This window comes from Heterodontus francisci, chromosome 8, assembly GCF_036365525.1.
Source record: "Heterodontus francisci isolate sHetFra1 chromosome 8, sHetFra1.hap1, whole genome shotgun sequence".
In the NCBI taxonomy this organism is placed as follows: domain Eukaryota; kingdom Metazoa; phylum Chordata; class Chondrichthyes; order Heterodontiformes; family Heterodontidae; genus Heterodontus; species Heterodontus francisci.
The window spans coordinates 29572555-29594871 of NC_090378.1; the positions used below are offsets into that span (position 1 = coordinate 29572555).

At 41.8% G+C, this 22317-nt stretch overlaps 1 protein-coding gene across 5 annotated transcripts in view; it reads left to right on the top strand.

Moving 5' to 3' along the window:
* The window catches only part of agla (amylo-alpha-1, 6-glucosidase, 4-alpha-glucanotransferase a), a 124390-nt gene extending 102289 nt beyond the window's left edge, over positions 1-22101 (top strand). For all 5 annotated transcript variants that reach the window (XM_068036876.1, XM_068036875.1, XM_068036879.1 and 2 more), the window contains exons 27-34: positions 959-1070; positions 1195-1330; positions 10872-10984; positions 16293-16504; positions 17744-17841; positions 18108-18195; positions 18289-18422; positions 20595-22101. In XM_068036876.1, coding sequence (XP_067892977.1) covers positions 959-1070; positions 1195-1330; positions 10872-10984; positions 16293-16504; positions 17744-17841; positions 18108-18195; positions 18289-18422; positions 20595-20712 — 1011 coding nt within the window. In that variant the 3' untranslated portion in view covers positions 20713-22101. The remainder of the gene's footprint in view (positions 1-958; positions 1071-1194; positions 1331-10871; positions 10985-16292; positions 16505-17743; positions 17842-18107; positions 18196-18288; positions 18423-20594) is intronic.
* The last annotated feature ends 216 nt before the right edge of the window (positions 22102-22317 follow it).

Genomic DNA, 22317 nt, shown 5'->3' on the forward strand with positions numbered 1-22317 from the left:
GAGGTCTATAGAAAAGTGACCTGGAAGGGGGTAGGGAGAAGCAGAGGGCCAGCTGCCTTCCCGTCACCCTGCAATTAAGTAGAGGGCAGGAAAGGCTGAAGACAGCCTTCCCACCCAGAGGGCAATTGAGGCCCTTAAGTGTTCAATTAATAGCCACTTTAGGACTTCTTCCCACTGCTGCTGGAATTATATCACATGGGGAAGTCACCCAGTAAAACGAGGCAGCCTCGCACCCTCCCCCCTCCCTCCCACCCCATGGGCAATCTGTGGCCCATAGAGGGTCCCTGGCAGCCAAGGCTGCCACTCAGCTGACCACAACCCCCCCCACCCCCTCAAAATGACCACCCTCTTGCACCCCCTCCCCTCACCAGGGCCTGCTGGACTGGCCCCGGTGACCCCACCATGCTTACCTGGGCTCTGGGGTTCCAGCGATGGGCCTAGTGTAGTGCCAACAGTGGCCCGAGCGCCATTAAATTGCGCTGGGGAAGGGCTGTGAAGGGCAGAGGCAGGATTCCCCTCGCCATTCAGCCTGGTGTCAGGACACCTGCCGGCTCCACTAAATTCAACCCGAAGTGTCTCAGTAAGGATTCTTCAATGTGGTTGGTTAAGGAGAAACACACTTCCTTGCCTATTCTCACAGATCTCAGATCCCCTGTAGAAGGCACCACATTGCTTGATTTCTAATAATTGCAAGTTCTACTGAAAAGCCCACGAAAATCTCAGGGCAAGTATAAGTGTAATGTACAAGTAGCACTGTTCGTTTGCCACTACCACAAAATCCAGGTTAATGAATTTTGATGGGCATTTAAACTGGGGTCATAAGTAGGCGTTTAAGAAGAAATAAAAAGAAAAAATATTTGTGAAAGGATTTAACTTAACGAACATTTGTTTCTTTTAAAACTTCTCGTTTTTTTGTAAATATTCCAATTAATACATTTTGGGATATCTTTTGGATCAGGATCAGCCCCTACTCGATATCATTCAAGAGGTCATGCAGCGCCATATGGAAGGTGTACAGTACAGAGAAAGAAATGCTGGACCTCACATGGATCCGTACATGAAAGACGAAGGTATTTATGCTACATCTCCGATTCCTGCACACTGTACTGTAAATAATTTGAGTAATTTTTTTTAAACGAATAATCAATGATGGGGCATGTATATGTAATGTAACTGAATTTATTTCCCTTGAAGGTTTCAACGTTTCCATAGGGGTTGACCTTGAGACAGGTTTTGTATTTGGAGGACAGCGATACAACTGTGGCACTTGGATGGACAAAATGGGGGAGAGTGAAATAGCTCATAATAAAGGAATTCCAGCTACACCAAGGTAAAAGTCTCAGTCAAATGAGATTGAAGATTCTAAGCTTCAAATAACAGACTGAGGCTTTTTGTTTGCTGCAGTCATTTTTGTGAACCTACTGAAACAATATTTAAAATGTTAGTATAAATTTATTTTGGCGATATATTTCTTGAAACTCAATTTGGTACTTAAAAACATTTGCGCAGTAGTTAAGGCAAGAGTGACAGTGATGGTTCTCTACACAAAAAGGTGTTTACAGATGTTACTAGTCAAGGGTCAATCGACAGTGGGAGAAGGTCGTATGACCTGCATGACACTCAGGTTGCCAAAGTCAATTCAATTAATTGCATTTGCTTTCCAACAGAGGCTGTTACAATAAATAAACATGTTATGTAGGCACTTGAACATAGAACATTACAGCGCAGTACAGGCCCTTCGGCCCTTGATGACTCCAAACATTACTTACTATGGAGGAGAGAAGAACAGATATGTGTACTACATATTTCTCTAGTTTGTCTCCTATCTCCCCCATATGCCCTCACAAAGTTTGAGTTGTCTCTGAGATCCATGTCCCACTTTCTCGACTGTAGTAACCACTAAGCTGCTGATCACCCAACTTCTGTTCCTGACCACCACCCCCCCCCCCCCCACCCCCCCCATTGCTAGCTGATATTGAAATTGGTTTCCTCCTTGAACACTGTTTCCCCTGCCTTTCAAATTTGCCATCATCAACCCCTCCTCAAAAAAAAATCCCCGCTTCACCCCTCCGACCTTACAAAATACTTGTTTAAAAATTCATACATGGGGTGTGGGCGTCGCTGACTAGGCCAGCATTTATTGCCCATCCCTAATTGCCCTTGAGAAGGTGGCAGTGAGCTGCCTTCTTGAACCACTGCAGTCCATGTGGGGTAGGTACACCCACAGTGCTGTTAGGAAGGGAGTTCCAGGATTTTGACCCAGCGACAGTGAAGGAACGGCGATATAGTTCCAAGTCAGGATGGTGTGTGACTTGGAGGGGAACTTGCAGGTGGTGGTGTTCCCATGTATTTGCTGCCCTTGTCCTTCCAGTTGGCACAGGTCACGGGTTTGGAAGGTGCTGTCTAAGGAGCCTTGGTGCATTGCTGCAGTGCATCTTGTAGATGGTACACACTGCTGCCACTGTGCGTTGGTGGTGGAGGGAGTGAATGTTTGTGGATGGGGTGCCAATCAAGCAAGCTGCTTTGTCCTGGATGGTGCCGAGCTTCCTGAGTGTTGGAGCTGCAACCATCCAGACAAGTGGAGAGTATTCCATCACACTCCTGACTTGTGCCTTGTCGATAATGGACAGGCTTTGGGAAGTCAGGAAGTAGGTTACTTGCCACAGGATTCCTAGCCTCTGACCTGCTCTTGTAGCCGCGGTATTTATATGGCTACTCCAATTCAGTTTCTGGTCAATGATAGCCACTCGGATGTTGATGGTGGGGGATTCAGTGATGGTAATGCCATTGAATGTCATGGGGAGATGGTCAGATTCTCTCTTGTTGGAGATGGTCATTGCCTGGCACTTGTGTGGCACGAATCTTACTTGCCACCTATCAGCCCAAGCCTGGATATTGTCCAAGTCTTGCTGCATTTCTACACTGACTGCTTCAGCATCTGAGGAGTCGCGAATGGTGCTGAATATTGTGCAATCATCAGCGAACATCCCCACTTCTGACCTTTATGATTGAAGGAAGGTCATTGATGAAACAGCTGAAGATGGTTGGGCCTAGGACACTACCCTGAGGAACTCCTGCAGTGATGTCCTGGAGCTCAGATGATTGACCTCCAACAACCACAACCATCTTCCTTTGCACTAGGTGTGACTCCAGCCAGCAGCGGGTTTTCCCCCTGATTCCCATTGACCTTAGTTTTGCTAGGGCTCCTTGATGCCATACTCGGTCAAATATTGCCTTGATGTCAAGAGCAGTCACTCTCACCTCACCTCTTCAGTTCAGCTCTTTTGTCCATGTTTGAACCAAGGCTGTGATGAGGTCAGTGGTTGAGTGGCCCTGGCGAAACCCAAACTGAGTGTCACTGAGCAGTTTATTGTTAAGCAAGTGTTGCTTGATGGCACTGTTGATGACACCTTCTATCACTTTACTGATGATTGAGAGTAGGCTGATGGGGCGGTAATCGGCCGGGTTGGACTTGTCCTGCTTTTTGTGTACAGGACATACCTGGGCAATTTTCCACATTGCAGACTACATGCCAGTGTTGTAGCTGTATTGGAACAGCTTGGCTAGGGGTGCGGCAAGTTCTGGAGCTCAGGTCTTCAGTACGATTGCCGGAATATTGTCAGGGCCCACAACCTTTTGCAGTATCCGGTGCCTTCAGTCGTTTCTTGATATCACGCGGAGTGAATCAAATTGGCTGAAGTCTGGCGTCTGTGATGCTGGGGACTTCAGGAGGAGGATGAGATGGATCGTCAACTCGGCACTTCTGGCTGAAGATTGTTGCAAATGCTTCAGCCTCATCTTTCGCATTGATGTGCTAGGCTCCCCCATCATTGAGGATAGGGATATTTGTGGAGTCACCTCCTCCAGTTAGTTGTTTAATTGTCCACCGCCATTCACAGCTGGATGTGGCAGGACTGCAGAGCTTAGATCTGATCTGTTGGTTATGGGATCGCTTAGCTCTGTCTATCGCATGCTGCTTATGCAGTTTGGCATGCAGATAGTCCTGTGTTGTAGCTTCACCAGGTTGACACCTCATTTTGAGGTATATCTGGTGCTGCTCCTGGCATGCCTTCCTGCACTCTTCATTGAACCGGGGTTGGTCTCCTGGCTTGATGGTTATGATAGAGTGGGGGAAATGCTGGGCCATGAGGTTACAGATTGTGGTTGAGTACAGTTCTGCTGCTGCTGACAGCCCACAGCACCTCATGGATGCCCCGTTTTGCATTGCTAGATCTGTTTGAAATGTATCCCATTTAGCCCGGTGGTAGTGCCACACAACACAATGGAGGGTATCCTCAATGTGAAGGCGGGACTTCGTCTCCACGAGTGTGCGGTGGTCACTCCTACCAATACTGTCATGGACCGATGCATCTGCGGCAGGCAGATTGGTGAGGACAAGGTCAAGTATGTTTTCCCCTGTTGTTGGTTTCCTCACCACCTGCTGCATACCCAGTCTAGCAGATATGTCCTTTAGGACTCGGCCAGCTCGGTCAGTAGTGGTGCTACCGAGCCACTCTTGGTGATGGACATTGAAGTCCCCCACCCAGAGTACATTCTGTGCCCTCGCCACCTACAGTGCTTCCTCCAAGTGCTGTTCAACATGGAGGAGTACTGAGTCATCAGCTGAGGGAGGGCGGTAGGTGGTAATCAGCAGGGATTTTCCTTGTCCATGTTTGATCTGATGCCTTGAGACCTTATGGGGTCCAGAGTCGATGTTGAGGACTCCCAGGGCAACTCCCTCCCTACTGTATCCCACTGTGCCGCCACCTCTGGTAGGTCTGTCCTGCCGGTGGGACAGGACAGCCGGGGTTGATGATGGCCGTGTCTGGGACATTCTGTTCGGTGTGATTCCGTGAGTATGACTATATCAGGCTGTTGCTTGACTAGTCTGTGGGACAGCTCTTTCAACTTTGGCACAAGCCCCCAGATGTTAGTAAGGAGGACTTTGCAGGGTCGACAGGGCGGGGTTTGCCGTTGTCGTTTCCGGTGCCTAGGTCAATTCCAGGTGGTCCGTCTGGTTTCATTCCTTTTTATTGACTTTGTAGTGGTTAGATACAACTGAGAGGCTTGCTAGGCCATTTCAGAGGGCATGTAAGAGTCAGCCACATTGCTATGGGTCTGGAGTCACATGTAGGCCAGACCAGGTAAGGACAGCAGATTTCCTTCCCTAAAGGACATTAGTGAACCAGATGGGTTTTTACAACAATCGACAATGGTTTCATGGCCATCATTAGACTAGCTTTTTAATTCCAAATTTATTAATTGAATTCAAATTCTACCTTCTGCTGTGGTCGGATTTGAACCCATGTCCCCAGAGCAATACCCTGGGTCTCTGGCTTACTAGTCCAGTGACAATACCAATACGCCACCGCCTCCCCACTGCTCCTTTGCTAACCTCCCTTTACTCATCAAAGTCCTTGATTCTTGTCATCTCCCAAATCTCTGCATATTGGTGCCTCCCAATTCTGCCCATCCTTCCCACAGCTCCATGTTTGAACCACTCCAGTGCCACAGCACTGAAGTAACTCTTATCGAAGTCACAAATGTCATCTTATGTGACTGTGACGAACTATACCTCCTCATCCTTCTCAACCTGTCTGCAGCCTTTGGCACAGTTGACTGCACCTACACCATCCTCCTCCAATGCCTGTTCTATGTTATTCAGATTAATGGGACTGCCCTTGCCTGGTTCCATTCTTCTTCTCTGGCCACTACTGGAAAGATCTCATGCAATGGCTTCTCTTTCCACTCCCGCACCGTTCACTCTCTAGTACCCCAAGGAGCTATCCTGACCCCGCCCCCTTTTATTTGTCATCTATGTGCTACTCCTTGGCATCATTCAAAAACACAATGTCAGATTCCGCATGAAAGCTGATGACACCAAGGTCTACCTCGCTGCCTTCCAAGCACTGCAGTACTTTGCTGTCAGAGTACTTGTCTGGCATCCAGTTTAAATGAGCCTAAGTTTCCTCCAATGTAACATTGGGAAGTCTGAAGCCATTGTCTTCCTTCCCCACCACAAACTCCATTCCCTAGCCAACAGTTCCATCCCACTCCGCTGTCTCAGACTGAACCAGATTGTTCACAATCGTAGCATCCTACTTGACCCCGAGCTGAGTTTCTGACCCTATATCCTGCCCGTCATTAAGACTACCTACTACCACCTCAGTAATATCGCCTGTCTCCGCTCCTGTCTTAGCAATCTGCTGCTGTAACCCTTATTCATGCTTGGGTACCTCCAGACTCTCTTACTCAACACTGTCCTGACCAGCCTCCAATAAACCATCCTCCATAAACTTGAGCTCATATAAAACACTCAATCTATTCTAACCATGCTTGCTGAACTATGTTTGTTCCTGATCTACCAACACATCGTTTAAAATTTTCCTCCTTGTGTTAAAAGCCCTCTACAATTTCATTCTTCCCTATTTCTTAAACCTCCTCCAAATCTAAGCTCTCTGCATTCCTCAACTCTGGCCTCTTGTGCATCCCGAAATCTCTTTTGGTTCCTCATCCATTTTTTATTTTATGTTGTGCCTCAGAATATATGTTCCAAAGCATTTCGGTGTTAGAGGCACCATAGGTAGTCACTGTTGAAAGCATTGACTCTTACTGAGGTAAGGTCCCCTTCTAAATGCCCTGACTGTTGCTGGGATGGAGTGCCGTGGCTTCAAATACCATGCATTTTATGGAAGGGTGAGTTTTTTGATTCTGTGCTTCCACAGAAGAGACAAACCCATTACAGTGCAAATCAGAAAGTCAGACTCTCTCCATTCTGATCAGAAAATTGTGAATGACGCCTCTAAAGATCTGATTTGTACTGCCAACAGCACAGACTTGTAGAATTACTCCCTAAATGTGCATAATGAATCACCGTCAAAGTAAAATACGAGGTGAGCTAGCAACAGTAAAAAAAAAAAGCCCATAAAAGCTGCTGAATGTTTTAGTTATTCAGTTGGGCTTTGCAATTTTAGGGAAGCATACCTGATACCTTTACCCAATCTGGTCTACCCGTGACTCCAATTGCACAGTATGCAAATGACTCAAATGCTAGGACGACTAAGGGTCACAGGAAATAGGAGCAGGAGTAGGCCATTTGGCCTGTCGAGCCTGCTCTGTCATTCAAGCAGATAATGGCTGATCATCTATCTCTATGCCATTTTTTCCCACTATCCCCTTGATGGTATTCAGAAATCTATTTATTCTGTCTTGAATATGCTCAGTGCTTGAGCTTCAACAGCTCTCTGGGATAGAGAATTCCACAGATTCACCACCCTCTGAGTAAAGAAATGCCTCCTCATCTCAGGCTTAAACGGCATGCCCTTATTCTGAGACTCTGTTCCCTTGTTCTAGACTCACCAGCCAGAGGAAATATCCTATCCGCATTCACCCTGTCACGCCCTGTAAGAATTTTGTAAGTTTCTTTGAAACTCTGAAGAATACAGGCCCAGTGTCTGCAATTTCTTCTCATAGAACAATCCCATCATCCCAGGGATCAGTCTGGTGAACCTCTGTGGCAGTCCCTCTATGGCAAGTATATCCTTCCTTGGCTGAGGAGACCAAAACTGTACACAATACCCCAGGTGCGGTCTCACCAATGCTTTATACAATTGAAGCAATACATCTTTATTTCTGTCCTCAAATACGCTTGCAGAGAACGGCAACATATCATCTGCCTTTTTAATTGTTTGCTGCACCTGTCTACTAGCTTTTAGTGACTCATGAAAAAGGGCACCCAGCCTCTCACTGTTTAAGAAATACTCTGCCTTTCTGTTTTTTCTACCAAAGTGGGTCACTTCACACTTATTCACATTATATTCCATTTGCCATGTTCTTGCCTATTAACTTAGCCTGTCCAAATCCTCTTGAAGCCTCCTTGCATCCTCCTCACAGCTTACATTCCCTCCTAGTTTTGCGCCATTTGCAAATTTGGAAATATTGCAATTGGCCCCCGTATCCAAATCATATAGATTGTAAACAGCTGTGGCCCAAGCACTGATCCTTGTGGTACCCCACTAGTAACAGCCTGTCATTCTGACAATGACCCATTTATTCCTACTCTCTGCTTTCTGTCTGTTAACCAGTTCTCAATCCATTGCAGTATATTGCCCCCAATCCCATGTGCTCAACTTTTGTTTACTAACCTCCTGTATGGGATCTTATCAAAAGCCTTCTTAAAATCCAAATACACCACATCCACTGGTTCTCTTTTATCTATGCTACAAGTGACATTCTCAAAAAACTCCAACAGATTTGTCAAACATGATTTCCCTTTCACAAATCCATGTTGACTCTGCCCAATCATAACATTTTCCAAGTGTCCAGTTATCTCATCCTTTATAATAGATTCCAACATTTTCCCTACTACTAACATCAAACTAACAGGTCTATAGTTTTCCGTTATCTCTCTTCCTTCTTAAATAGTGGGATTACATTTGCTACTTTCCAGTCTGCAAGAACCCTTCCAGAATTTATCGAATTTTGAAAGATAACCACCAAAGCATCCACTATCTCCGTAGCCACCTCCTTCAATACTCCGGGATTTATCAATTTTCAATCTTTATTGATACTAATTACTTCCAGTTACTCATTTTTACAAGTCCCTTGGTTCCCTAGTATTTCTGGGAGATTTTCTGTGTCTTCCTCCGTGAAGACAGAGACAAAGTAATTTTTTAGTCTCTCCGCCATTTCCTCTTTCTCCACCACAAACTCTCCTGTCTCCGCCTGCAATGGACCCACATTCGTCCTTGCTAATTGTTTCCTTTTCACATACCTAAAGAAGCTTTTACAGCGTGCCTTTAAGTTTCTAGCTAGCGTAGATTCATAAACTCTTTTTCCTTTCTTTATCCTCCTTTGTTGGACTCTAAATTGCTCCCAGTCCTCGGGCTTACCACTTTTTCTGGCAACCTGATAAGCCGCCACTTCCTTTGACCTAATGCAATCCTTAACTTCTTTTGTTAGCCACGGTGGATTCACCTTTCCTGTTGGGTTTTTGTGCCTTGTAGGAATGTATATTTGTTGTAAACCGTGTAATATGTGACGACTGACCACACAAGTCAAAGCCCCCAATTAAAATATACGATTCTGATTGTGGTGGGAGAAACGCACTGTTAATTCAATCCCATCCCTCCATAGATCGCCTAACATATCATTTTAAACTTTCCAAATTAAAGAAAGACCCAACCAAATTGTACCATCTATTAACCCTCGAATGAGGCTAACCAAGCCAGGTGTCTTTAAATCGACAAATTAACCGTTTAATTAGAAAAAAACTAAATTCTTAAACACTACTGAGACATAAACAACATTTAAAATAGAAAAAATTAAAGTCCAAGGTTGCTTGAAGTTCTCATAGCCGTCCGATGGGGAGAAAAGGTTCTTCAACAGAACAGTCCGTAGTCTAATCCAGAAGTCGAAATTGTTGCTTTCCTTTTCTAGCTATGAATTTCTACAATTAACAACTTGCAAACACTTTTTCATGAATCAATTTGGCTTTAGAATTTTTGAGGGATAAAAAAAATGTCACAGTCTAACTTCCCTTCCTTCAGTTTAAATTATCAGAGATCTCTGTTTTGGCTTGACTTTTTTTTACAATTTTGAGAGAGAATAATAAATAAACAGACTAAATTCTCTTCCTTCAGTTTACATGGTCTGAGAGCGCTTCTTTCAGGTGTTAACACAGCTGTCTGTCTGACAACTAGAACAGTCTGTTTTTTCACTATAAACCAGTTCAAAATTAAATTGTGACAAATGTATCTCTCGATGCTCAGTCCAAGTGGCTGTATCCAAGGCAACCAGGATGCACCCTTTGAAGCTGGTTGGTTCCCTCTCTATGGTTGTGTCCAACGGCAACCAAAATGCACCTTTTCGGTAACTCCGGAGGCTTGCTTGTTCGTAAAGCAGTACTGAACCTTTGCTGTCTTAAAGGCACCTCACATATTTCCCGGAGAGAAAAAAAAGACAGCATCATGACAAATACTACTTCAAATACTAGCCATTACCTGTCTACAGTCAAATCTTTTAATGTATTTTTTCAATCCACCATAGCCAACTTACCTCTCGTACCCTCATAGTTTCCTTTATTCAGATTTAAGACCCTAGTTTCAGAATAAATTGTATCTCTTTCAAACTTAATGTCAAATTCTATCATATTGTGGCAATAAAACATGCCTTGCCAGTGTAGTCAATAGCCCAACAATTTTTTTTAAAGCAGTGATTAAGAGGGTAAATTACTGAGCTATCTCACCCTTTGCTATCTTTTTAACTTGTTTCATTTCCCATGGCCCATCCCCTCACCAAATGCCCTATTCCACTGACTTCTGCCTCTTGAAGTTCTCATAGCCGTCTGATGGCGAGAAAAGGTTCTTCAACAGAACAGTCCGTAGTCTAATCCAGAAGTTGAAATTGCTGCTTTCCTTTTCTAGCTATGAATTTCCATAATTAACAACTTGCAAACACTTTTTCATGAATCAATTTGGCTTTAGAATTTTTGAGGGATAAAAAATTGTCACAGTCTAACTTCCCTTCCTTCAGTTTGTGCACCCCTCCCCCCCACCTCTTCATTTGTGCCATTAGTAGCTGCGCTTCCAGCTATCATGGCCCTTTACTCTGGAATTTCTTCTGTGAACCCTTCTGCCTCTCCACCTTTTTCTGCTCCTTTAAGATCCCCTTTAAAATCCACCTCTTTGACCAGGCTTTTAATTATTCCGTCAGAATCCCTTTCTGTTATATCTTTGTGAAGCCTTTGCAGGGTTTTTCTATGTTAAAGACAATATATAAATGCAAGTTGTTATATTCTCTCCAACAATCTTTTTCCTTAGGGAAATATCCAGTCTTTTAAAGTGACCCCTTGAAATGTATTTACTTTTCAGAGATGGATCTGCAGTTGAAATTGTTGGCCTCAGTAAATCAGCTGTTCGCTGGTTGATGGAACTATACACAAATTCTCTGTTCCCTTACAGTGGAGTCAAGTCACATAAAGATGGTGAGAATGTAATCTCTGTGCATAGTTTTCCATAATTCATTTAGACTACATCAGCTGTGGCTGATGGTTCATGAGAAATTTTCAAGACTGAGATCAATAGATTTTTGTGAGGTAAAGAATATCAAGGGATCGGGTTAAAGGCAGGTAAATGGATTTCAGGTACAGATCAGCCATGATCTAATAGAATGATGGAACAGACTTGAAGGGCTTGAATGGCACACTGCTGCTGCATTGCTCCTATGAGTCCTGGTTAATACCTAAAGTAGAATGTTATGGAAAATAGAAGCAGGAGTAGGCCATTCGGCCCTTCGAGATTGCTCTGCCATTCATGATGATCATGGCTGATCATCCAACTCCGTAACCTGTTCCCACTTTCACCCCATACCCTTTGATCCCTTTAGACCCAAGAGCTATATCTAACTCCTTCTTGAAAACATACAATGTTTTATCCTCAAATGCTTGCTGATTATTACTGTTGCTTCCAGGTCCTTGAAATTTTGAATTTGTTGGGTTTCTCTGATATTGGCTGCCAATCAATGCTTTAAAATCATAGCATGATACAGCACCAAAAGAGGTCATTCAGCCAGCTCTTCAGTAGGGCTATCCAATTATTCCCACTTCCCTGCTCTTTGCCCTTGGCTGGTAAACTTTTTTCCCTTCACTGATTTATCCAATTCTCTTTTATAATGTTGAATTTTCTTCCACCACCCTTTCAGGCAGTGCATTCCAGATCACAACTTGCTATGTAAAATTTAAAAAAAGTTGCCTCCTGATTTGTTTTTGCCAGTCACCTTAAATCTGTTTTTCTAGTCACCAACCCTTCTGCCACTGGAAATAGTTTCTGCTTATTAACTCTTTATCAAAACCGATCATGATTTGCACATCTCTTTTAAGGCTCTTTTTAACCTTCTCTACTCCAAGGAGAAAAATCCCATCTTCTCTAGTCTCTCCACGTAACTGAAATCCATCCCTGATACCATTCTAGTGAATCTCAACTGCACCCTCTCCAAGGCCTTGACATCCTTCTTAAAGTGTGGTGCCCAGAATGGATCTCAGTACTCCAGCTGGGGCTTGAATATTGTTTCATAAAAAATTAGCACAACTTCCTTGCTTTTGTATTCTCTTCTCTTAATAAAGTCGAAGATCCCATATATTTAACAGCTTTTGTGCCTTGTCCTGTCGCCTTCGTAGATTTGTGTACCTGTTTCCCCTTTAAAATTGTACCATTTAGTTCATATAGCCTCTCCTCATTTTTCCTACTGTTACAACCGAGGCAGAAGGAGAACACAGTTCCTTCTAGTCCCACTTCTCCACAAGTCACAACGTATTATTTAAATTTTCCCACTTACTGATTCGGCCTTTTTCCCAGAATGAAACCCACTAAGCAGGTTTCTTTAATAAACAACAAAATTATCAGTTTATGATAAAACAAATCTTAACCAGTAATGAAGTAAAGCATAAATACACAGATTGAAATATTAAAGTTCCCATTTTATCTTAGCCCCTCACACTCACACACATACATGCACCAGTTAACTGGGGAAAATAAAGGGATTTTTGTTTTTAGAGCTCTATTGCAGACAAAAAAAACCACTTGGGCTGAATACTTGCTCATTCTTGAAGAAACAGCAGATGAGATATAATAGTATAAAAGCAAAATACTGCAGATGCTGGAAATACTCAGCAGGTCAAGCAGCATCTGTGGAGAGAGAAACAGAGTTAACATTTCAGGTCTGTGACATTTCATCAGAATTGTTGTGTTCCAAAACTGACATACAGTCTGGCCTCCGTGTACATTTAGACGGGTAACTGGGATCTTTTAGAACAGTTCTTTTCAGGTGGCGTTGAGAATGAATTTAGCAGGTTTTTCTTCAAAGACAGGAGACAAGATGATTTGACACCAGCCTTATTTACCTGGCTCCTGCCCTATTTACCAGTCATTGAAAACCCTTTATTTGCAAGTTGTAGTAGCCACTATTCACACTCTCTTCTCCAAAGCTTGTTTCTGTTTTTTAAAAAAAATTGCATCAATTACCACAGAAGTAGTAACTAGGTGCTAAATACATAATATAAAATAAAAACAGAAAATGCTGGAAATACTCAGTAGGTCTGGCAGCATCTGTGGAGAAAGAGACAACTAAAATTTCAGGTTGATGACCCTTTGTCAAAACTAAGAGTTCTTGGAAAAGTAACAGTTTTTAAGCAGGGAAAGGAAGGAGGGAAGGAAAGAACAAAAGGTAAGGTCTGTGATAGGGTGGAAAGCAGGAGCAATTAAATGACACTAGGAATGATGTTGCAAGACAAAAAGAGATAGTAATGGGATAAATAAACGAAACATGGATCTAGAGGAGGTGTAAATGGGAATCATAGAAACATCGTCAACAGCTGCAGTCTTAAAAAGAAAATGGGGGCATAAGTTGGAAATTCATTGAGATGGGTGTGCGAGCCATGAAGCTGAGACCTTTTTTGAGGGTTGATCATTCAGGGTCAAAGAGGAGAAGATGGAGGGGATTGTGAAAGCACGGAAAGGGGTGAGATTGGAAGAAGGGATGGGGTCAGAGAAAAGTGAGGGGAAGAAAGATCCCTAGAGGCATTGGAATTCATGAGTTTGAAGCTTGTGATCCTTGACAACAGAAAGGAAGAAAAGATACTTTTTAACATGTTAAGGCAGTTGCACTATAGCTTAAATGATTTGACATTAAAATTGTACATGATTAAACTGCCTCATACCGCATCACTTCTCTCCATTCATATTCTAATTCGTACATGCATTGCAATGGGCAACATTACAAATATGTTAGGCTAACATCACATCACAGGAGATTGTTCTTATAGATTTGCTGCTACTAATCTCACATTTTTGTCTTCAGCCCCAGCTGCAAATTTGTTCCCTTGCCATTGATTCTTCTATCTTCCCGTCTCCCAGCCACAAGCTGAATCAGATTGTTTGAAACCTTTGGTGGCCTGTTCAAATCTGAGCTGTGTTTTAGTTCCCATATCCTCTCTATCACTAAGACTTCCTGTTTTCACCTCTGCAATATTGGATGCATCCATCCATACCTGTCCTCTTGCTGCTGAAATTCTCATCTATGACTTTGTCATCTGAAGACCTAACTACTGAATCTATCCTTGCCAGCTTCCCATCATCCACCCTCGACAAACTGCAATTTGTCCACCATTCTGCATGCATTCTGGCACGCCATGAGTTCTGCTCACCCTTGCTGATCAATGTCCCCAACACCTTGAATCTAAAATTCACACCTTTGTTTCTTTAAATTCCTCCATGACCTTGCCCCACACCACTCCACAGCCTCCTCTAACCTTGTATCTCCCTAAACAGTCTGCTCCTCTGATTCCCACTTTTTAATCCCTTTTCCCCTCCTGGACTTCAGGAACATAGGAACAAGAGTAGTCCATTTGACCCTTGTACCTGTTCTGCCATTCAGTGAGATTGTAGCTGATCTTTGATGTAATTCCACATACCCTCCTTTGCCCCTTAATACCTTTGGTTAACAAAAATCTATCAGTCTTTGATTTAAATTTAACAATTGACCAAACATCAACTGTCACTTGCAGAAGAGAATTCCAAACTTCTGCATCCCTTTCCATGTGGATATGTTTCCTAGTTTCACTCCTGAAAGATCTGGATCTAATTTTTAGGCTATGTTCCCTAGTCTTAGACTCTCCACTAGCGGACATTTTTTTCTTTCTCTACCCTGTCAGTTCCCTTTGATATCTTGAAAACTGCAATCAAATTGCATCTTAACCTTCTAAATTCCAAGAACACAACCCTCTTTCGTGTAATCTTTTAATTTAACCCTTGGAGCCCAGGTATCATTCTAGTAAATATACACTGTTTTTCCTCCAAGACTAGTATCTCCTTCCTGAGGTGTGCTGCACAGAACTGAACACAGTATTCCAGTGTAGCTTAATCAGAGCTTTGTATAGCTGTAGCATAACATCTGCCGCCATCTATTCTAGTCATCTAGATATAAAGTCTAGCATTCCATCAGCTCTTTTATTTTTGGTACCTATGACATTTTAATTATGTACATGAACCTTTTTGGACCTTGACTGCTTTTTTCCATTTAGAAACTACGCTGATATATCCTTTAGGTCCAAAGTGTATGGCCTTGCATTTGCCTATATTGAAATTCATTTGCCACAGTCTTGACCATTCATTTAATTTATAATATCGCTTTGTAATTTTATGCTTCCATATACACTGAGACCCCAACACAGTGGGCACCACTAGTCGCATCCTGCCAATTAGAGTACCTGCCTATTTCTGACTCCCAGGCCATCATCTCTGGAATTCCCTGCCTAAATTGCTCTATCTCTAGCTGTCTTTTTTTAAATCTCCCCTGAACCCTTCTCCAAGCAAACTTTTGGTCACCTCTCAATCTCTTACTGAATCAGCATCCACTTTTCATATGCTTATTCTGTGAAGCGATTTTTTTACACACTAAAGGCACATTTTAAATACAAGTTGTTTTTGTTAAGTATTTATCGGGTTATTTAGGAGATTGCATTGTAGTCTGCACCATCAAACTTCATGGTAAGCACATAAGAGAAAAGCATCTTACAATATTGCTTTCACTTGTAAAATTAACTTCCTTTGGTTTAAAAAAAAAAACAGAAATCTGAAATAAAAGTAGATGTCCAAAACAGATGTCAACATCTGAAGAGCAAGATGTTTGGGTTGGGTTTCAGTTGTAGATCCTTGCCAGAACTAAAACAGATTTCCTGTATTTTCCCCACATTTTCTATTTTTGGGCTACTGTTGGTTTAAACAAACACCTGTCTCTGTTTGTGCAAAGGAAGTGTTAAAGTGCTTAATCGATTTAAACACTTCAAATTGAAGATTATGGGAGTCATTTTCCATTTTGCTGCCTGAAGTACAACCTGGTGGAGTGACTCATCCTTCTGTTAAGAATCCCACACAATTTTCGTTTCTTTGAAATCTGCTCTGCCAATGTTTGGCTCAAGGGGCAAAATGGAAAATTTACTTTCTATTATCCACAATTACTTTAACCGCACTTTTCATAATGTTCGTCAAGCCAGTTAAACATTATAATCAAAAGTAAGCAGCAAATCTGTGGGTGTCTCTGTAATACAGTTTTATTTTATCAGTAAAGTAACTATCATTTATGAGTAACAATTTTGGTCAAAGTCTTTGCTGAAAATTTAGTCATATGATGCGAGCTTTATTAAATTAAGGGATTTATTTGCAATAAGTTTGTAATTTGATTTCATATCTTTCTAAACCTGCAAAATTGGATGGTGAAATATATATTATACTATACAGGACAAGAAGTATTGATTACATATGAGGAGTGGAACACAAAAATACAACAGAATTTTGAGAAGAACTTCTTCGTTTCTGAAGATCCACATGATCCCCTTGAAAAGTTTCCCAACCTGGTCCACAAAAGAAACATTTATAAAGACAGTTGTGGTGCTTCCAGCCCATGGTGTGACTATCAACTGAGACCAAACTTCACTATAGCTATGGTTGTGGTAAGTGGTCAGATTTGCCAGAATAAATGTTTGTTGCACTTATTCAACAATTTAAAGGAATAAAGTTATCAGTAAAGATGCCACAATTTAAAAGCATAATACTGTGGATGCTGGAAATTTGAAATAAAAACAGAAAATGCTGGACATATTCAGCAGGTCGAGCAACATGTGTGGAGAGGGGAACAGAGTTAATGTTTCAGGTCAGTGACCTTAACCTGATCGAACTGAAACATTGGGCTGAATTTTACCAGCACCTTGACGCAGCGGATCATGGCGCCGGGACTGGTAAAATTCTGTGGGGAGAGGCCCCGCTTCAACATGTGACTTCGAGAAGGGCCTGTCACATATTATTGGCGGTGGTGGGACCTCGGTGCAGCTCTCGTACCCCGGCTGCCTGTCGGCGCCCTTCATCAGTATATGAAAATTAACATTAAAGAGATGTAAATGTACTTACCTGCAGGAGGTGGCCATCCCACGCCGACTTTCCAGCCGCCATTTATGCTCCTTGCGCCTTTGGAACGCTGTATGGAGTTCCGAGGCGAGAACCTGGTTAGGGGGGGGAAGGAATAAAATTTTCGGGGTGGAGGAGCAGGGAAAACAATTTTGATTGGATGTGGGGATGGTGGGAAGGGGTTGAAGGGCAAAAGATTGAAGGTTGGGGGGGAAAGTTCAGGTATTTGAATAAGCCAATTGTTGGTCATTTCAGGCAATGAAATGACCATTGGGGGGTTGGGGAGGGGCTCCCACATATCCTACTTAATTAAAAAAAAATTGCACTCTGGTGCCTTTAAAAATGGTGCCTGCGCGGTGGCGCCAGACGCGTTGCTGGGGGTGCGGTTGCCGCCCCCTTTACATCATCGGGGGCGGCCACTCCACCCCCTCTGTTTAAATGAGACCCCACGTGCAATATCGCGCGAGCTCCTCCGCAGCACTTGCGTGTCAGAAGGCCGCCGAGTTGAAAGCGCACCGTCACGGAGCGCGGCACGTGATTAAAATTCAGGCTATTAATTATAATATAAATATTGCTCGAGACTGGTTTGACGTTTGAATTGCATAAGCGACTGATCTTTCATCACTTACGTGTTTCATTGTTAATTTCTGAGCTTGCTACCATTTACATTGCCAGTCTAGTCAGCTGTGCATTCCCTTCTCACCCTGGTTATGAGTTATGGAAAATGGCATGAATGTGCAAATAACGTTTTAATTACTGCAATAAAATCAATAAATTTATGTTTTCAGGCCCCTGAACTTTTTGACCCTGAAAAAGCATGGAAAGCTTTAAAAACTGCAGAGGAGAAGCTGCTTGGACCCCTGGGATTAAAAACTTTAGACCCAGAGTGAGTTAAGTTGTTGCTGAGCCTAATAGTCCTCGTTTCCAATAGAATGATCATTATTAATGAAAAGCAAACTACTGCTGGAATGTATTCTAGTGATCTTTACCATTTGCATTTTAAAATGAACAGATGTTCAGAACTCTTGATTCTAATCTGTCTCTTTTGGTAGCCTGTTCATGTGTCCACATTTGCTGTGGTTACTCATGCTGGACTTTTTTGTTAATGTATGCTAACAGAGTTAGTAATGTTTGTTTTCTTCTTTTGGTTAGTGACCAGGTTTACTGTGGTGTATATGATAACTCTTTTGACAATGACAACTTCAATATATCTAGAGGCCATAATTACCATCAAGGGCCGGTAATTATTTTTACTATATTTCACCAAGTTTAGCGACGATACTTTTTGTATACAATGTCTAGATAGAATTATATATTTATTTTTGTTTTTTAGGAATGGCTGTGGCCTGTGGGATACTTCCTACGTGCAAAGTTGCATTTTGCAAAACTGCTGGAAGGGCAATTGTATGAGGACACTATATATTTAGTGAAGAATGTTCTTTCTCATCATTATGATTACTTGGAAAAGTAAGTCAATAATTTCAAGAATGAAAAAAGGCTGTATCATGCAAATTTCCTTGGGAGAATTTTTGTTCCTAAGCAACATTGCTGTAAAATCCAGCTTCACATCAAATCACTGCAGTAACTTGATCTCTCTAGCTTGTGTTTCAAAGACATTTTTTTGATACTAACTGAAATAATGTTCTAGCAGAATGTCACTACATTTGTTCGGCATCTTCATAATTCCCATTCAGATGGTGATTTGTTATAGTAAAACACACAAATCAGCTGATACATAACTCTCTATCCCAGATGGCTGTTAATAGAAAATCAGAATTTAAAAACTTGTGTCAGGGTGCTGAGGCACCAACAGAAAGTTCACCTAATTATAGGTGTATCAAGCCCTGTTTAATGTTTTTAACAATATTATAGAATTTTTCTTGCCTTTTTATTTATGTAGTGAGAAATTTACCTCAAATTACACATCCACATAGTACTCTTGCTGTTTAGAGTCATAGAGTCCTTCTCCTGCTCCTATGTTCCTTAAGGCACAGAAGGAGGCCATTTGGCCCATCGAGTTCAGGCTTGCTTTCCATGGAGATTTCCAGTCACTCCCACTCCCCCGCTTGATCCCCACAGCCCTGCAACTCTTATTTCTCTCAGGTAGCCATCCAACTTCCTCTTGAAGTCATTGATCGTCACCACTTCCTCCACCCTTGTGGGTAGTGAGTTCCAGATCAGTACCACCCAGTGTGTAAGGAAAAAAAGTGCTTCCTCATATTTCCCCTGCATCTCTTGCCCAAAACTTTCAATCTGTGTCCCCTACTCGTACCATTTGTTAATGGGAACAGTTTTTCCTTGTCTAGCTTATAATCTTGTACACCTCCGTTAAATCTTCCCTCAATCTTCTTTGTTCCAAGGAAACAAACCCAGCTTTTCCAACCTTACCTTGTAACTAAAATCCTCCATCCCTGGAACCATTCCAGTAAATCTCTGCACCCTCTCAAGGGCCCTCACGTCCTTCCTGAAGTGTGGTGACCAAAACTGGATGCAGTGCTCTAGTTGGGGCCTAACTAGAGCTTCATAAAGGTTCAGCATAACTTCCCTGCTTTTGTACTCAATGCCTCTATTTATGAAGCCCAAGATCCCATATGCCTTACTAACCACACTCCGTAAGTCCTCCCACCTTTAAAGATCACATGCACATGCACCCCCAGGTCCTTTTGTTCCTGCACACTCTTTAGAAATGTGCCGTGAGGTATATATTGCCTCTCCCTATTCCTTCTGTCAAAATGCATCACCTCACAGTTGTCAGTATTAGATTTCATCTGCCACCTGTCTGCCCATTCTGCTAGCCTATCTATGGCCTGTTGTAGGTGGTTCGTATCATCCTTGCTGTTTGCCACACCTCCAAGTTTGACTTGAGTCTTGTGGTTCCAATAAATACCTTGGATATAGCAGCATCAGTCACTCCCCTGAGTGATATGGACCTCTACTTGTATATGGATGTTGATTCCTCCTGCCATATACTATTTGCAAAGCAGAAGGACCCAGGACTTTTATAGTGAAACTCCCTGGATCAGATTTCCATGAGCTTCATCAATCACTTCAAAGCGAGACCAAGTTAATAATGGGTGAGGCCATGTTTGGTTCAAATTGTAAGCTGATTTATTCTGCAGTAGATAAAGCACACGGTACAGACTGTTCATGTATAGTTACAAAAATGAAGAACACATGAGAGTTAAACCCACTCGATCGGTCAATTTAAAAACAAAATCTCTCTCAAAATTCTGTCCTAGCACCTAGCATAGCAGTTTGACCCCTTAGCAACCTCCAGCTGCTCAACTGACTTTCTGGTGTTGTATTGAGTTTTAAGTGTTTCATTTCATGCCCTCCCCCCACCACCTCCAGCCCACAGATTAAAAGAGTTCTTCAGCGCTAAGGTTTTCAATGTTTTTCAGACACTCCCTATCTGGCATATTAATTACAGTTTGCCTGTAGATTCATAACCCAGCATGGGTTGCCTTGAGAAACTAACCTTTTTTTAGGCATGCTTTTGCTTAACAATGTCTTAATGCACCTGATGGCCAAGTCATTCTCATGAAAAATATGGTCAAAGAATATTGAACTGTGTCAGTTACGAAGAAAGATGAATTGCAGTCTTTTTATTTATTTATTTTGTTTATTTTTATTTTGCAGATCTCCCTGGAAAGGTCTTCCAGAGCTGACAAATGAAAATGGGGGGTACTGTCCATTTAGCTGTGAAACCCAGGCCTGGTCAATAGCTACCATCCTAGAAGTTCTCTATGAGCTTTGAAGTGCAGTATTTCCCTGTTGCCAATTGCATTCATCAATTCAACTGAAGGTGTTCCTTTAGTGTCCCTCCATAGTATTAAATACCATTTGCCATTTCACCGTACAGTTTTTGTGATACAATTTAAAAGCATCAGATCACATCACTGGGATAGGACAAAGTTGTGACATAAAGTGATATGTAATCCTCTTATTGTGCTGAAGTGATTAATATAAATGAGCTTTTTAAATTAGTTATATAAAGTGGTTGTGATATTAACTGATGTGATCTTATCAGCTTCTTGTCTGGCTGTTAGCAATGTTGCACTAATCTGAAACTTGCTTTAAATTGCTTATCCATCAGTGTGTAGATCTGAATCTAGAGCTTGAAGTTTGAATGGCTCATGACTGTTTACTTTAAAAGGGTGCACTGTGCAAATCACAATTTCAGCCTCATTGTAGGTGTTACTATTATTGTGCTTATCGGCCAAGATGCATATAACCTAAATTATCATGTTATGAATGAATTGGAAAATTAAATTTTCTAGCAATATTGAAGCACTTTCAAAAATATTTTGGAGGTAATGTGCCAGAGAAGCATTATCTTGCATACTACTGTGTACAAGCTTATTTTAAGCCCAATGGAATGAAAATTATTTTAAGCACTTGCATGACATTTGCACTTTTAGACTTGTACTATTAGAATTCTAATATTTGCATTTGATGGAAAGAGAATTGGAGACGTGATATATTCAAAGTTACTGGTACTGTTCGTCTTAACCTCGCTGATATTATTGAGATTGTCATAGAGAATAGGCACAGAACCGTACAATATGCATGTATTTTTGTAACTGATTTAGGGGGAAAAAAATCAAAAACACCTGAATGCCTGTGATTATCTGTAGCTAATTTCAGTAATTCTAAGAATTTTAGCAAATGAGATTGTAGAGTTTCCATCAGTTTTTGAAAGCTGCTATAAAAGTGGTCCATACTGTTCATCTCCAAGTGTCGTTGTCAAAACCAGAATTGACTGCTTCAGTGTGTTACAACATGCAGAGTCTAAGTTTGCCTCTTGGAATTAATAAGTACTTGTACTGGACCAGGCAATGGAGGACAGGTAAGCTGATTGGAGGATAAGATCACAGTTCAAATACCTCAATCAACTTTTCTATCTTCATTCCTAAGTATAGTACATAATGTACATTATTCAGCCAAACCTTCCAAATATTGAAGAAACCAGCGATCCTTTTGTTTAAAATGGTGGCACTTTTCACCTAGAATTGGGGGAAGATTAAATATGAAATACAGCAGCAGTTTCTATGGCTATTTTTTGTGTACTGTGGGGAAGGATGGCTTTGAACCAAACAGAATGTGACATTGTCTACAGATCTAATTAAAGAAATCACTCAGACTATGCTCTTTGTGCCTGTGTGGTTTTTCAATGTGTTTGTAACTTTGAGTAATGTATGGCTATGTTTTATCAATTATGCTTCATTATTTAGATAAATTTGTAGTTTTGAAGTGCAATACTTATTGTCCAATATCTGGAAACTGTACAGATTTACTAAAGAGGTTATTGCATTTTGAATTCATATTAATTACATTTTGATGACACAAAGCTTAATACAAT